This window comes from Coloeus monedula, assembly GCF_965178545.1.
Source record: "Coloeus monedula genome assembly, chromosome: 4".
Lineage (NCBI taxonomy): Eukaryota > Metazoa > Chordata > Aves > Passeriformes > Corvidae > Coloeus > Coloeus monedula.
In genome coordinates, this window is record NC_138784.1 from 69,670,810 (window position 1) to 69,687,560 (window position 16,751).

Genomic DNA, 16,751 nt, shown 5'->3' on the forward strand with positions numbered 1-16,751 from the left:
TGAAATACCTTCCAACCTGTCCCAACCTAAAGTCCTAGTCCTAACTTATCTTCTAGTCAAGACTTATCCCTGGAAGGGCTTAGACATGCCTTCAGGTGGGTTTTAAAATCCAGACATAGAAAGTCTTCAGACTTTATCAGTTCCTGATCTGTACAGGGGATTGATTGAATGTTGCTTCAACAATTTCCTGAACTAACAGCATCTTCAGACATCAAGAAATGCAAAGTATGGCACGTGCCTTTTTCTAGTTCTTAATTTCTTGATCAATCTTTTCATCCATTTAAGTCGGGATAATGTCAGTGTTTGGAAAAAAAATCAAAACGAAACAGTGGGTGAGCAGCAAATTTACACTTCATAGATCTTTTCCATTTTCACTCTAAAGCCTTCTTTGATGCAGACCAGACACCAACACGCCTGTTAAACACCAGAAGTGACTTCAGTGAAGCTCACAAGCACCAGGGCCCCCCCAGCCAGCCTGGTGGAAATCATGGAAAAGGCTGTTCTGACCAAAAGGGAATCTGTTGTGTAGGTAGTCAGTCACACAGTTCCTATTTTGCTGACTCAAGTTCAGAAAGTTGGATTGAGATTTCAAACACATTTCCAAACTCGTGGCCAAACTTTCTGTCTGAGCTTAGCTTATTTCCTGGTGAAGTATATATCATCCTCATTGTCTCAGTCATTTCTAATGGCTTCAAAGAAATGGTGATTTTTCATCCCACAAGAAAATGGATGTGAATGATTCTTACATTTTAATTGGTTTTTTTGTTGGGACCAAAGTTTCACGCTCTCCAAATTGCATAGGCAACGAGTACAATTAGTCTCTGCTTCCCAAAGATTGCACATGAAAAGCTTCAGGAAAGACAATGGACTGCAAATGATGCCATTTAGTCACCCGCACACACTCTACAAACCAGCTGTATTTCTGGAATATATTTAGAAGGTGCAATTAGGGTTGTGCATGCTTTAAAATAAGTGAGCAAGCTTCTTAATTAAGGTTGAAAATCATTTTAGTTTCCAGTACTCCCTCTGTAAAAGCCACCAATCTTGATGGGGTGGGACCATGGGTATCTACTTTCTCTCCAAGTTTTGCATCAACACAGATTAGGTAAACTCTGTGTGAAATAGCTAAGGACTGATAACCTGCAATTAATGTTGGGGCACTAAGCATCTACCCTTTGGGGATCCATGTGCAGAACAAGTACCATTTTACAGTTTTACTGTTTTAGTTCAGAATAGAAATCCCTGCAAGAGTGAATCAAATCAGCCTTAACTCAAAAGTTCCTGCCACAGGGAGTTTCCACCCTGCCAGCTCCCAACAGAGGAGTGATGAGATGAGATGTGTTTTGGAGAAATTCAACTAGGAGAGATTAAAGGTAGGGGTTGGTGTCTTTACTAGTGTGTGTTCCTCATGTTGGCTTCCATCCAATTGTACCTTCAGCCAGCCTATGTTTACAAGTTCATCATAATAATTTTTATTACTGTTTTAGGACTCTTCATTACTCAAAGAAAAGAGAGCAATATGTGTCTTCTGGTGACAACTCGTCCCAATATCTTCAGAGGCATTGTCCACCAAGTTGAACCAGGGTAGGTTTAGACTGGATGCTAGGAAAAAGTTCTTCCCCAAAAGGTTGGTCAGGCATTGGAACAAGCTGCTCAGGGAAGTGGTAGAATCACAATCCCTGGAAGTGTTCAAAAGTCTTGTGGATTTGGCACTTGGGGACATGGTTTTGTGGCAAACACAGTGGTTCTGGGTTAACACTTAAGCTTGATGATCTTAGAGGTCTTTTCCAATCTTAATGATTCTGTGACTCTACATGTATGACTCCAGTAGATGCAAGGCAGGTGCCAAGCAGCAGAGCCCTGTGCTCCAGCCAAGTCTCTGTGTCCTTGAGGCTGTGTCTACAGAAACAGTTGTTCAATTTTAAGATATTCTGTTTGAGTTTTTGGTGCGGGGACTCGTGGTGCTCACTGTTTCTTTTGGAGACATCTGTCTCCCGTGAGCCTGAGGGAATGTCTGAACCTGCTCTGAAGGACAGATACACGACCATATTCTGGAATAGTGTCCCATATTTACATGCTTTCAGGCTCTGGGTACCAGAAGCAGATAACTGAGTTTGCACCAGTGGCTTGGTAAAAGGCCAGATACCTCACCTGAGAACAGGGCATCTACGGAGGTATGAAAGGGACTGGATCCTATACTTGCACCCTCTCCAAATGCCTATCCTTCTCTGCAGGATAGGTTTAATTTGACATTCAAAGAGATGTGTGTCTCATGTCAGTTTCTCTGCACAAATACCCATATATTTACTCTATTTGAAAAAGATGCTGAGGTTTGGCTGGGTAAGAGCACTGTCAGAAGCTCAGGGGAAGAGCACAGGTCAGTGACCCCCCCCCCCCCGATCAATCTGATCCATGAGAAATTGTCACTATTCAGAGTGGAGAATGCCAATGTCCTTTTTGTCCTCCACAGTAATCCAAAAAAGCTCTCCAACATCTTGCTTTTGTTAACTCATTTGCTATAGATTCCATAGGCACAGTACATCTCTTACCACAAGGCTTGTTCTGCATGGGTTGTAATATTATCCATGATGCTTTGGCGCATCTTAGGAAGCTGAATGGGTTCGGCAACAAGTAACTTTCTGTCTTTCAGTCTTCTCTTAATGCACCTGCAGACAGGGGGAGGAAGATGATCAAGGTTAAAACCCCACAGGTAGTTTACCCTCATTAAAGATCCATATTTTCACAAAAAAACAAGAAAAGTGAATCACCAATGTTTCGCAGTCTCTCCTTTCCTCGGAGCTGACTTCAAAGCTGTTACTGTTGCCTGAGGGCAGAGCCTGGAGTTCCCAATATTTGAAAACACCATCCAAGAAAATCTGTCAAGGCCAATATGATAAACAGTCTATTGCAAGAGGGGAATTTGGCAATCCTACACTCCAACTTAAAATTATTCCTTATAATGTTATTGGACTTTATATATATTACAAGGCTCCACAGACACCGACCCTCTGCAGACCTCTGCAAGACCCAGCCAGTGCCATTGCTCCCAATTGGCAGCCAAGATGCTTTCAGGGTAAAAGCCAAGGTGAACTGCCAACACCCTGCAAATCTGGGAGTGTTTGATGCAGGATCAAACCTCAGGGTTCCCATTAGCTGGAAGTGCAGATCCACATCCCCTTCCTCCCTCTCCAGCATCTCTCCACCCAACTCATGCCTGCAAACCACACCAGAGACTGGGAGGAGGCTTTCTAATTTTCATAATTTCCACTCTGAAATGTTGGAAAGCTTCCTTTTTCCATCCTGGACTTTGTTGTAATGCAGCCATTGTGTATCCTCCCGTAAACTTTCAAATGCACCAATAGTGGCAGTTTCCTGCAGGAGAAATACTTGCTGTAACTGAAGCAAACAGGGTTTGCTTCAGTTACAGCAAGTGGGAACTTGGCCAAGAAGGGTCATAAAACCAGAGGACGTTGATTTTTAAAAGCACAGTTATGTTAGTGCGTTCCAATGTATCCAATCAGTCACTGGAGAGCAGTTAAAGTGGCCTTGGGGCCAACCTCCAGCTTCTGGAGAATGGTGTCAGGGGAAAGACAATTAGGCTGATGCCAGTGGATGACCTAGCCCCCTTTTCCTGACAATCAGTCACAGCAGACTTTGTGGTGCTGGCCAGGCTCTCAGGCACAGAAGTATTTTGAAAGCTTTTCATTCGTGAGCTTTGTTTCATACTAATCCATGAACGCTGTTATCCACCCTAGACTGGGAGGGAAATTGCTGAAAGATCTAGGACAAGGGTGTAGGCAGCAGAAATGTTTTCCTGCAAAGGCCAAGAGATACCTTGGGATCTCTGAACATCCCTTATAGCCCCCAGCACTAGTGTTTTCTCTGAAATCAGCACCTTTTTCCCCAGGAGTCCTCTGTGTAAGGGACTCAGGGCAAAAGAACCCCATTTTAGAGGGAAGGAAGCAACACGGTTCTGAAATCACTGCCTCTTAGAGACACTGCAGATGGAAACCCACAAATCCAGACACCCTGAATCATGTGAAGATGGATCAGGCATCTCATGCAGCCCAGGGTATCTACCGCCTCAGTCTTGCACTCAGCCCCTCTCCCTTGAGGTCAGTGCTTTGCAAGGAGAGACTGCAGGCCTGACCTCAAATTCCCTGGGCACCAGCCTTTGAGAAACCTTCTGCTGTTTCTGTTTCATAACCATTGCCCACTGGGGAGTCACTGACCAACTCTCCCTCCCAGTTCCTAGCTTGGAAAGCCAAGAAATACCAACATGAAAAGGTCCACATTCTCTTATCCTGGAATGAACTGACTACGTCTGGTCACACGGGGACAGAGCCCAGAATACCATCTACATGGGCTTTTCTTTCCCATGACAAGTTTCCCAATCAGAGCTTGAATAAACATTAGGTCATCACCAATTTATAATGGCAGAAATTTATGTCTCTCTTGATCACATTTTTATAGAAGCAGAAATAAACTTTCATTCTAGCTATTTTACCCATATCTGAATCACTCTCTGACAAAACCAAACACACTATTTTGAAATCAAACAGATTCACAGTGGGTGTTCCCTGCCAAGGCAGTGATTCTTGTCTGACTGCTGCCTTCAGTGTTGATTTTGGTGGGCTTCAGACATAAATCTTCCAAAAGACCATTTCTCTCACTGCACAGAATAAGAGCCCCATTGTTACAGCAATGATGCATTTGGGACACATCTCCATGGCTCTTTAGACCAAGGAAGACACTTAATAAGGCTGTTCTCATAGCTGAGTATCCTTTTTCATCTCCTTTCCACGATGGAGCAGAATAGTCCCAGGTACTGTACCTGGGAAAGGTGAGGGTGATTGTTGCTCTCTGTCCCCTCTTCTTGGTGGAGCAATGGTTTGGAGGAGTGTTTATACTGAGATCTAGGCAGAAGCACCTCAACAGAAATGTGCAGTCATTTATGCTCCTTCTGGATCCTGAAATAAACCAAATGAGGCAAATTAGGACCAACTTTGTCTTTAAGTGCCTGGTTCTCACTAGCACCTCGGTCTATGAAGGAAGTTTTCCCTGGCTTTTCAAAGTTGTGACACGGCTTTGTCAATTGATGCCTGTCCATGATAAGGCTGGACCACCACTCTCAGAGCCCTTCAGAGGGGGTTCCTCAACCCACATGTGCATGGCTTATCAAGGGCAATGGACCATGCACCACTGGTACTGTCTGTGGGGTGAAGGCAGTGGCGCAGGGACCAAGGGCAGCTCTCTGTCCTAGACAGAGGTGGAGTGGGAGCCAAAACAGGACAACACAACAACAAAAATCATGAGTGCAGATCAAAAGACCTTCAGTCCCATGGGATCTTCATGTCTGGGTAGAGATCATGCTGTGTCTGAGCTGCATCTGGAGTTGGGGAGGGTGTGTGGGACCTACAGGAGAGGACATGGTGTGGCATTCCAGGCTGACAGGGAGGGCCTGGTGGAAATTGCCCAGAAGAAATGAGGGCAATCTTGCATGTGGTTCAAAGTGGATGGCATGGATAGAATATATGGCTCTAAGCAGTGAAGCAGTGAATTTATTGCAACCACATAAGGCTATTCAACTTGTGAACAACATTAGCTGGGTTTTGATCACTCCTTTTTTTCTGAGCTACTGTGGCGCTTGGGCAGAACTTCCAAGTTCATCATTCTCCTAAAAGTCCCTATAGTTGTTTTCCTTAGACTCAAGACTTCTTTTTAAAAACAAAATCTGCTATATCCTTCAGCTGCAAATGATTTAATAGCTTTTGGCTTTGTGTGATCTGAATATTTTCTTGTTCTCTTGCTTTGCAGCTGTGACCTACTTAATTACAAGCAGGAAACAAGCCCCAGAATCATTAGACTTTCTGCCTGTCTTGAAGAAGGGGAAAAAAATAAAAATCTATGTTCTTAAATACTAGGATGTCCTTCTTAATAACAGGAAGTCGAGCTCCAGATAGCAACAGTGAACATTTGAATTCTTTGTGCATCAAGATAAGAACAGCAAAGAGCTTATGGGTTTTATTTTTTATGTCATGGATGTTTTGGGGGCAGGGGAAATGACAGCCTCTTCTAACAGCCAAAATGGGAATGAGTCATAAATTTCTAAATCAAGAGCGTAAATCCTCTTTGTTTTAGGTTCTGAACAGCTTCAGTCTGCTCTGTCCATAGAGACAATGAAATGACTGACTTGCTTCTTCGATCCGGCAGCTTTCGATCTATTTTATCCTCTTTTCAGGAAGTATGAGCAAACAAGCCAGACAGTGAGTTAGGATCCCCCATGGCAAACCATCAGGTTGGAAGACAGAGCATGAGAAGGTTTGATTAACTTCTCTCCACCTCTGCAGGAGTCTGGGCTACTATTTATACCTCCTGAAACTCAGTACCCCATCTGGAAATGCTGGTGGGATAGCAGCTTTAGAAAGCAACCAGAGAAAAGGAAAGTCAGGACTGCCAGCCTCTGAGACTGGCTGTCCCACAGAGGCACTTCAACCCCCTTGTCCCTGTTTATCAGAGCCCTGGTAGCAGCTCAACAGTACAAATCTCCCAGTGCATCATGAGGCAATAGAAGCTGATGTTTGCTCAGGGTTTTAAACCAACCAGCAACAGAAGTGCAAGTTATCCTCTTCTGTCAACTGTGCATGCATTATCACTGCAGATGGCATGGATCCAGCACTGTCCTACAACAAATGGAGATTTTCCATTAGCAGGAGCCACAGGGGTCTGCGTTTCAGGAGCAAACAGGGTCGAGGTCAGCTCTTACGCTCTACTGAGAAGGTCTAACTGGTCCCAGCTGGGGAGATGTTCTCAGCATGAAGATCTGCTGCCATACAGAAATCACCCTCTGTTGACTCCTGCATTTCCCATCTGCAGATTAATTGTGCTGTGGTAACAGAAACAACCTAGGAGCCCCATGTGATCCAGCCCCAGTGCAGATGCTGTGAGTGAGTGTGCAAGCGTGTGCACACACAGGGCTTTGTGGTTTTAGCAGCACAGTGTGGCTCAGTCTGGGACATCCCCTTCCTCCATGGCAGCCTCCCTACACACACTTAGCATTGCCTGGATGTGTACAGCACTATTCCCACAGGGAGCACACACGTATATATCCAATCTTCACCTCAGGGAACATTTATTTACCCATAGTTATGCTCATTTTGCTAATCAGTGTAGGAGCTTTCAACATAGAGGGTACATTATCGACCCAAGATATCTTAAGTATTTCTGCTTTTTGTTGCATAACTCTGTGGAACATGACCAGTTGGCTTTCTAGAATACTTATTTACTTTGTAATGTGAAACAGTTCCCCTGAGACTTCAGGTCACCTGACAAATGTCAGTGAATTAATCTATTGAGGAAATGGAGACCCATAAAGCTATGTGACTCTTTTAATGCTGTTCAAGAAAAGGATGACTTTTCTGGAATAGGACCAGATCCCTCCTCATTTTCACTCTGAAGGTTATATTTGACCTGCTTATCTTCCTCTCTGTCCAGTGACAATTACATCCTAATCTGCAATATCATTATTTACTAGTAATGATTTTTTGAAAGGAGCTTTGGAATAAATTAAGTATACATTCTTTATTTTAGGCCGGAACAGACTTTCCAACCCATAAGCAAGATCAAACATGAGAAATCTGGACCACTGATTTTCTAAAATATGTTCCCTTTGCCCTCTTTCTTTTAATGAAATGCTCACCCTTGTTTGCGAACAGAAAGGACTTTGTATCAGTCATTGAAAGCAGTGAGTGTTACCACTGGGTCTGAATCAGGCAGATACTTAAATATATCTGCAGGATAAGTTGTAAGAAAATGTTCTGCTGCAATGGGCCATTTGTGCTCTGTGTAGGCTTGTTTTGCATGGACAGCAAGGCTGCCCTTCATTAAATTATCCACCATGCCATAGGGCAGAACTGCAGACTGCCTGTTCATGAGGTACCAGATTTGTCTCCTCTCCCAGTCAAATACTGCCAGTTAAGGGACACCTGCAACATGAAAATGTGTGTCCTCCAAACCACAGCCCTCAGCCAAGGCCATTGGGACAGCTTGACCATCACCTGATAAAGGGTGGGGAGCACAAGATAAATATATAATTCAAAATTATATGAACACATACATAACAGGGGAACCTCTCATAAAGAATCATAGAAAGGTTTGGGTTGGAAGGGACATTAGTGATCATCTAATTCTGGTCCCCAAAGGCAAACACTTGCTCCAGTCACCAAAGGAATAAGCAAAAGCTTGAAACAAGAAGGGTGTAACTGCACAAGTGTATGACTTCTTCTGTGAGCAGTCAGGCATGTTCAATCTGCAGTTTGAGATTCAGACACAGGTTTGTCTCAGGCTCATGTTGTTTCACCCCTGAACCTTGTCAGAGGCTATTTTAGACATTGGTGAATAACATGGAAGGAAAACAGCTCAGCTGCTGGGTGAGCTCTAGGTTGTTTCCTGTTCATACATGCCTCACAAGCAGGCTGTGATTTTTTCTTTTTTCTTCTGGCCAAAAATAATTCTCCCGAGCATTTCTGCACATAATAGCAGAGAGCAGGGTGAAGATGAACCTTGTGGTGATGGGCATGTGCAAGCATGTGCTGCTTTCATTGGAGAACCCGGTCACAGGACGTTACAGTGCCCAGCGGGATCAGAGTTAATCATAAGCTTGGGTTTCCAAAGTGAATAATCGTATTTAAGATCTCACCATTCACTTTCTGCGGCTGTTCTGCACTATTTCCTTAATACATTGTCCTGACCTACATCCCCCCCTGCAGACTCATTCACCATGGCATCCATGGAGAAAGAGGATTGAATAGCAAATCTCTGCACAATCTCTTTCACGTTTCTGCATAGTAGAAGTGAAAATCACTTCGGCTGGTGGAATATTAGGGACAAGTACAAGCCCTGCTTTATAGGATTCACCTACTTTTAAACCTTGTGAAATCACTAACACAAGTTACTTTAGGAAATGAAATGTGTGTTATTTGAGGAGATGACATACTCTCCTCTGCCAGTCAATAAAAATCTCTCTGGAGTGAGGATACGAACAGCCTTACGCAGAAGGAGCTGCTGTTGGCATAATGATAATATTTAGCACTACCAGAGCACTTTACATTTTCAAAGAGCTTTAGAAATGTTATGATCAAGGTGGATGACTGGAATAGTAAATTTTCATTCTGTTATTACTGTGAAGCAGCAGTTCATTTCATTATGGAACATTTTAGGCCATATGGACTCGTGAGAACATCTTGAGGAAATTGGCCAGGATTTCTGACTCATAATCTTCGTCCTAAAATGCAACCAGCAGGGAAGTCTTCAGTTTCTTGAATTTTCTCTGCAGGAAAGTTTTAGGGCTGTCAGTGGTGGCAGATCAAGAGGGCCACAGGGAGACTGCTCATATCTGTGCTTTTGGAAGCATGTGGAAGGTGAGAGTTAGGAGGTAACTGAAGCAGTGCAGGCACAGGCATCATGTTTGCATGGGGCAGCATATCTCTGGGCTGATGCTTCCAAGAAAAACTTCTTGTCTAATAGTTCCAGAGAGGCAACCTAGGGGTGTTGGTGACTCCTCTTCAAGTCTGTAAAGGTTCAGGCATGTTCACTGTCCAGATGTCGTGGCCCAGCCAGACTGAGGTCACAATCTTTTAGCAATCCAAAATTAATGCAGAGCCAACTGTTAGCTGATCAAAGCTCTCAGCAGATCCAGTGTGGACATCTACACTTTATTTTCACTCCTCTTAGATTTGGGAGAGTTTCCTTTGCCTAGAGCATATATGCTGTATAATAGACCTCAAGGTCTCAGGATTTGCTTCTTCAACTCAAATGCCATTCCCAGTTCCTTCTAAACCCTTCCCTCAAAGCTTTCATTATATAGACAAAGCACAAAAATACAAGAAATAGAGCTAATAGTATGCAGTCCTTGCACTCTGGGAAGCTCCTGCTGAACAGACAGAAACCCTCCATGATCCCTCCTTGGATGGCAGCAAGGTCACACGTCAGGGGAAAGACAGAGAAGCCCAGATGAGTCAGCATGAGGAATGACAGCACCTTGACTTGGGTGGAAATAGGGCACTCAGAGGCTCAGGTTCTCAAGTGGATCTGGTGCACAAGGACCATTTGGAAATCTTGGAACTCTGTGGTTCAGTGCAGCTACAGGAGGGAGGTCACTGCTGCAAGTCCCCACCGAGTGCCCTGGCTCTGCCTGGGTACATATGAAGGGAGAAGGGTGGCTCCTTATCCATGTGTTTGATAACTTGGCAGTGGGACATCCCTTAACTGTTCCCATCATATCACACATGACAATGATGTGCCATTAAGGCACAAGGAGAAAATTGCAACTAGTTAAATATCTCAAGAAAGCATCTCCATCATAAGAAAGCATGAAACTGTGACATGAAAGGGAACTCTTGGCACAAAGCTCTGACAACATTAATCCTCTTTACATTGTAGAGAAATAAAGACTAAAAAGGGCCATGAATTTGAAATAGAACCTAAAAGACCACATTGGGCTGGAGCTGCAGGGACGGGGGCCATGTGTGGAGCAGAAACAGGATGTTTCTGGTATGTCTACAGCAAGCCAAAGGAAACTGCCTCCCACCAGGCACGTCCTTCTTTCAACCAAACACATCCACACCCATCAGAAAGTGGTGGGTAGAGGTTTACTCTAGAGCCTGTTGGAGAGAGATGCTGAACTGCTCTTTCCAAGGCCAGAATATACAAAGGTGAGCATGGACCTGTCTCTCAAGCTCCTGGTGCAGGCAGCACCCACCTACACCAGTGCACGGCAGGGATTTGCAGGGTCTGCAGAAAGGAGGAGATGCCTGCAGGGCTTGGGATGGGAAATCCACCCCCAGCCTTCAAGTCTCAGTGACAGTCCCATGAAACAACACAGCAGCTCAAGGGGGGTTGGTTTTTTGCCTTTTTTTCAAGGGAAGTAAGGAGATATTTTTATACCCTAGTAACAGCCTTTGGACTGTCAGTAAAATGTGGGAGGTTTCATAGTAAATGTTTTGGCTGACATTTTCTCAGAAACAGCGGGAAATAATCAGCACACAATTAGAGAGGAAAAGACCTGCAAATTTCTATAGACCTATGTAGAGCGCAAAGGGCTTTTTTTGTCCTAATTTACCTTAGTGAAGGGGAAGTTGAGCATGTTTTATAAAACTGTAATATGATTTTACAGTAATTGCTCAAATGGTACACCAGTGGAAGAGCCAAGCTGCCAATTCTCAATAATTTTTTCTCCTCTCTTCTGCCACTCCCTGTTGCAATAACCTTTTCTGACCATTTTGGATAAGAAAGAGCACATTCTGTGGTGTCTTGCTTGAAAAGAGCTCTTTTGGTAGAGTATGCCTTGACTCTAGAGAGGATGGACTATCTTCGCCCAAGAAACCTCCACGGTTGCAATTCCCTTGTGTCCTGCAAGGTGGGTGTGCAATCTGTACTCAGGCAGCTTTTACCCTCTCAAAAAATACTTTGGGTCTGGTCAGCAGGAAAACCTCTGCAGGAAACCAGACAATCTGCTCTAATCATGAAGGTAAATCTATCCACTGAAATGTTCACTGGGCCTTCTATAGACTCAAGTGACTCCTAAGGAGACTGCTCCAGTCTATCAGTTAAATAAATACATTGGAGAACTGTTTTCAGAAAAGTCTGATTATGTCATCAGCCAAGTGAAAAGGCTCCTTCAGAGCTGCCCTCATCTGTTGAGTAATTACTGAATTGGGACAGGGGCCGAAAATCTCCTTTCAGCCGTTAGGAAAGACTTGATGCACATAAGGAGCAGCTAATTTTAAAACTGCAGTATATCCTCCATTTCCCCTCCTCTCCTCTTTCCAGAATACCAAAGGAGTTAGGTCACATCCCAGAGCAATCATTTGCTGTGGTTTCTTTTCCCACCTCTGCTTTCCTTTATCAAACACATTTCTTTCTTTTCCTCTCTTGCGTTCCCAGGCAGAGATCTTAAGTATCAGGCTGTAGCCTGGGGCAAATATTGTCTAGTCAAGATATATATATAGATATAGATATAGATATATAGATATATAGATATCTATATCTATATAGATATAGATATATCTATATAGATATAGATATATAGATTCCTTTCTTCCAAATGTGGCTTTATAATGGAGATGTTTGTGGTCCCTTGTCTACATTGCTGCTAACAGAAGCAGTATGTTACTGAGTTTACAGGCAGGAAAATAACCAAGAGAGAATGAGCATAGGGAGACTACAGCAAAGGCTCGACACCAAGAAAGCAGGCAGGGACAGGGAGATGAGGAAGGAAAACTGCACTTTGCAGAATGAATAGCTCCCAGCAAGTTTAAAGGAAACATTATTATGATTTTATTACCATATTTTATGAAGCCACTCTGAAAACGAAGTCCTGAAGAAGCAATTAGGCTGAGAACATGAATTTTGCAGCTGTACTTTCCTGGCCCTCCACCTGCCCTGTCAATGAGCTGACAAGCATCCTTGTGCCGTTATCGTGACGCACAGCTCGCTTCGTGTCCTTCAGTCCTCAAAGAACAAATTATGGATGGGGTCATGGTGGGACAGACCATTCAGAAAATCAAGCAGATATTAATATTCCTGCTCCTTCCCTCTCCAGGGAGTTGAATCAGGGAAGACATTGAGGCTTTTTGGAAATGATGCCTTCTCACCTTTGCTAAACCAGCAGTTTTAGGAGTTCAGTGTGTGCAGGTCCCTCATGATTTCAGCTCAAGCTGTCCTGCCTACCCCTCCAAAAAGTGCCTCCGAGGAAGTGCCTCCACATAGGCATTCTCCAGCTGACTCCTGTCTGCTCCCTCCAAATTCTCTGGCCTTTTTGCACACGTTCCTCTGAAGAGAGAGTAAAATGAGTGAAAAATAACACTGACAGGCAGCTGTCTCCAAGGGCACTGGTTTGCACTGTGCCTTTGATAAAAATACTTCCAACTTCAGTTTCTCTACCTGGTGATTAAATAGGAAGTAGCACTCATTAGATTTATTTGGAAAATGTCTTGCAACTTAACTCCATGATTTTGTGGTGATTTAACTGAACTGCAAAATCCTCATCTTTCTGTTGTATTTTCACCCTCAATGGACCAGTTCCCTCAGCTGAACTCATCATAGATATTGACAGCATTGAAGTCTCCACCCAGACAAGCTGCTCCTGCAGGGAAACAGGCAGGGAACTGATGTCTTCTCAATACTTATTTTAGGAAGGAATACCAGGACTGAATCTTTGTATCCATAGACCAAAAAGGGTATTTTGGCATCCAGCTCTTCTGGAACTTTCTCCTGGCCTTAATCATATGAAACCCACCCTTATGAAGGCAAGCTCACCAAGGGTTAAAAATATCTCAACACCAACTGAATCAGAATGATATTAAAAGGCCATTGTTTAATCCATTTAACTTTCCAAAATATCACCCCCTGGGTAAATAAGGTGCTTTGCAGACTGTTGGCTAATTCTCGTGTAAAGATTAAGTTCTGTTATGAGTCCAAAACAAAAAGGCTCCAGAACAGACAGCTGGGTGGGAAAAAGACTGGAGTGTAACTGTGCAATGGTGAGTTAACACACAGAACGAAAGGATGAAATGTTACATGTGGCAGAAGTGCCTTCTCAGATGTTCTTCGGGAGTGTTTGAAAGAGTTAAGTCCAATAGTGGAATGTCTTGGGAATGCTGGCAGACGGAGAGTGAGCGGCTTTTTTCTTCCCTCTGGATGGAGTCCCAGGACTGAGCATGCAAAGTGATGACTTTGGATCCGAGTTTGCTCCAGCGGAGAGCTGGGAAGTGATGCAGCGTTACCAAGAAGTCCTTTGCAAGGGATGTGCAGATGCCTTCCTAAGTCAGGGGAGGTGTTTTTACCTCTTCCTTGCTCATGCTTGGGTGCAGCAGGACTCACTTTGAGAAGATACACAGAGGGAGAAACCACATCCAGAAGGGCGTATGCAAAGGGAGAAAGACACATCCCCAAACAGTTTATTTTGGCTGCTGCTTTTTGTTGTCCATTTTGGTTTGGTGGTTTGGTTATTTTTTTCCCTTGCTTTTTGTTCTCCTTCTTTGATGGAAATTTCAGTGACTCTTTAACCTTGCAGTTCATAAGGCGCCTTGGGATTAGCTGGTTGCCTCCGAGCAGGGAATCTGGGGTGATTCACCCAGGGTGCTGGCATGGCTGCTGTGCTCTTTGGCTTTGAGGATCTGCTCTACAGCTGGGACAGCCTGGTGTGGAGTCTGACATCCCGGGCTCTGAGGACTTGCCGCTTTGGAAACCTGAGGGTCCTGCAGCTCATGCTGAAGCCTTGGTGCATTTCCAGAGATGTTTATCAGGTAGGGTAACAAAACACCAGACCAGACCCTCAAACCCCAATGCTGCAGGGGGAAGACCCCCTGGGAGTCTCACGGGGTCCTGTTCTGTTCCTACCAACCACTTTGGGTTCTACACAAGTGGTGGGACAGAGGGGACACTGTGGGGAGGGGAGGGGTGGCAGGAGAGAGGTTTCAATTTGAAGGATGGTGATGGGGTCTCCTGTGGTGGAACATAGGTCCAAACTCTCCTTCCCACAGATCAGGGGGGAATAAGTGGAAGCAAATTAAGGTTCAATCTGCTGTATCCCCTTTCTTTGAGCTTTATACTCATAAGTACAACCTTAGCTTTTCTGCATCCTCAGGCTGTCCCTACAGCTGCACAGGAATAATTTATAATCTACCCAGAGGAAAGGATGCCTAAAGGCAGCTAATCTGTGGAAAATGGGCATTTGCAAAGGGTTTTAAACTGTAGTAGCACTAATCCCTAAGTGACTTGTGCAATGCCTTTTGACTGCTTCGTCTTGCAAAGTCCCAGGCATCTGATTGCCTAAAATTTCTGGTTTGCTTGATGTATGGTTTATGTGGTATAGAGAGCTTTGGGGCTTGGATGACTGGCTTCTCTGTAGAGTTACACGAACTGCTTGCAGCTTGAGGTATAGTGACACAGCTCTAATAAACTGTGTGCATTTTTGAGATTGATTAAACTGGGTTAAATAAACTGAACATCACAGAAGGAGCTAGAACGGAATGTCACTTTGAAAAGCAACTCATTCCAGTCCATAGGTGAGTCCAGGTTGTAATGACACTGTAAACCAACCAGCTTGTCTGCTTTTTTTATCAGCTTTAGACAATTGAGGCTAGACATTTATTCTGCTGTGGGGACAAGCCCATTACAATATTTATCATCTCCACAGATTTGTCTAATGCCAGACACTGGAGTGACTGGTATTTGCATTTGGAAAAGACATTTTCTGTTACTCCCATTTACTTGGTATTTTGCTTTTCCTGTGCTGTGGAAGTCTCCATGTGTGAAGCCAAGTCATACAGAAGGCAACAGATTAAAAGCCTGTAGAAATTGTGTGTGTTGGTTTGAGGGAGACCAGGGCAGGGCTCTTAGTAATTTCAGCAAACTCTGAACCAGCTTCAAATCATGCTCTGGTTTCAGCAGACTTCAGGAATAGATTTTATAGTCCTTGGAGTTCAGCAGGCATGGGCAGCATTTTTATTTTAAGTATTTGTTTGTTCCAGAACTTGCCCACAGCCAGTAACACAAACCCATAGCCCAGGGCTTGACTTTGAAACCCCCCTGAGAGGTACCACTGTGATGGCTCCAAGTGAACCACGCTGCCCTCCCTGGGCTGTGCTGGCTCTTGGCTGGGGTGAACCCCCAGGTCAGTCTGTGCAGAGGCTGCCTATGGTGTGGGGCTGCCCCACCCTCTCTCTGCAGCTTGTCTTAGAACCTGAACCTGAAGCCAATCAGCTCGCATGGGCCTGGGAAAGGGGAGGAGGAAGCAAGAGGGCTCAATGCTGAACCTCATTTTTACCCTCCACCTGCATAAAATCATCCTCAAAAACTAAGGAATTGGTTTACAGATGTGTCCAGATTCTGATTACTGATAATGTACTCCAGCCCATGCACCATGCATCAGGGAATGCCACTGCCTGTGAAGACTCCCAAGATTGGTGTTCTTTCAGCAGATTTAGGTTGCTGTGAACACTGAGCACATCCACAAGTGCACTTTTTCCTTTGCAAAATGCACTGCCTTGAACCGGCCCCCATGGCATTATATCATGATCCTGGCATGTTTATCCTCTTTGCCAGAGTCCCCAGTGAGATGGGACCAGCAAAGGTGCCTCCCTTCCCACCCAAAAAGGCATTAATGCAGCCTGAAAGACCCTCACAGGGCAGGAGGGACTTGAATAGTTGTTTGTTTCTCAGACAGAATCTGTGAACATCTGCAAAAGCTCAGTAAAACCACGTCACTTTATTTGTCAGTGTCCATGAGCTTGCAATTCTTTGGAGAGGATCTCAAATGCTGGGTCAGGTACCAGGAGAATTGCTGCTGGGTGGAGGTTTGTTGGGAAAGGCATCTCATAGCTCATCACTGCAGAGTTCCAGCAGCAGCAGTGTTATTAGCAGCCAGCATGAGCTGATAGCTAACTCTACACTTATGCATATTAATCCTAAAAGCATTTCCTCCAGTAGCCAGCATCCTCCAATTTAAATGCTGGCAGGGTATTTTAGTAGAATATTGCTTGGACAGAAAGCATGACAGTTTAATCACTTCCCAGAGACAGAAACTTCTTCCACTGCTGATTATTTAGATGAGAAAATAAGCTCTTAACAATGCTAGTTTTTGTTGATACTATATATTAATCCCTGTTGCTACTGCACCTTGAGAGGAAAGCAGATCAGTGTAGGACTTCTGCCTGGTACCAGAACCAGAAAAATCCTAAGAAGAAACA

General features: G+C 44.2%; 1 protein-coding gene across 3 annotated transcripts in view; it reads left to right on the forward strand.

Annotated features, from left to right (window-relative positions):
* FRMD4A (FERM domain containing 4A) overlaps positions 1 to 16,751 on the forward strand; it is a gene marked incomplete at both ends in the record, with an annotated part of 358,630 nt that overhangs the window by 167,473 nt on the left and 174,406 nt on the right. The window contains one exon of one of the 3 annotated variants that reach the window (XM_082280834.1): positions 14,148 to 14,306. The exons of the other annotated variants lie outside the window; for them this stretch is intronic. Coding sequence (XP_082136960.1) covers positions 14,148 to 14,306 — 159 coding nt within the window. Of the gene's footprint in view, positions 1 to 14,147; positions 14,307 to 16,751 lie in introns of those variants that run through there. 3 annotated transcript variants of the gene reach the window in all.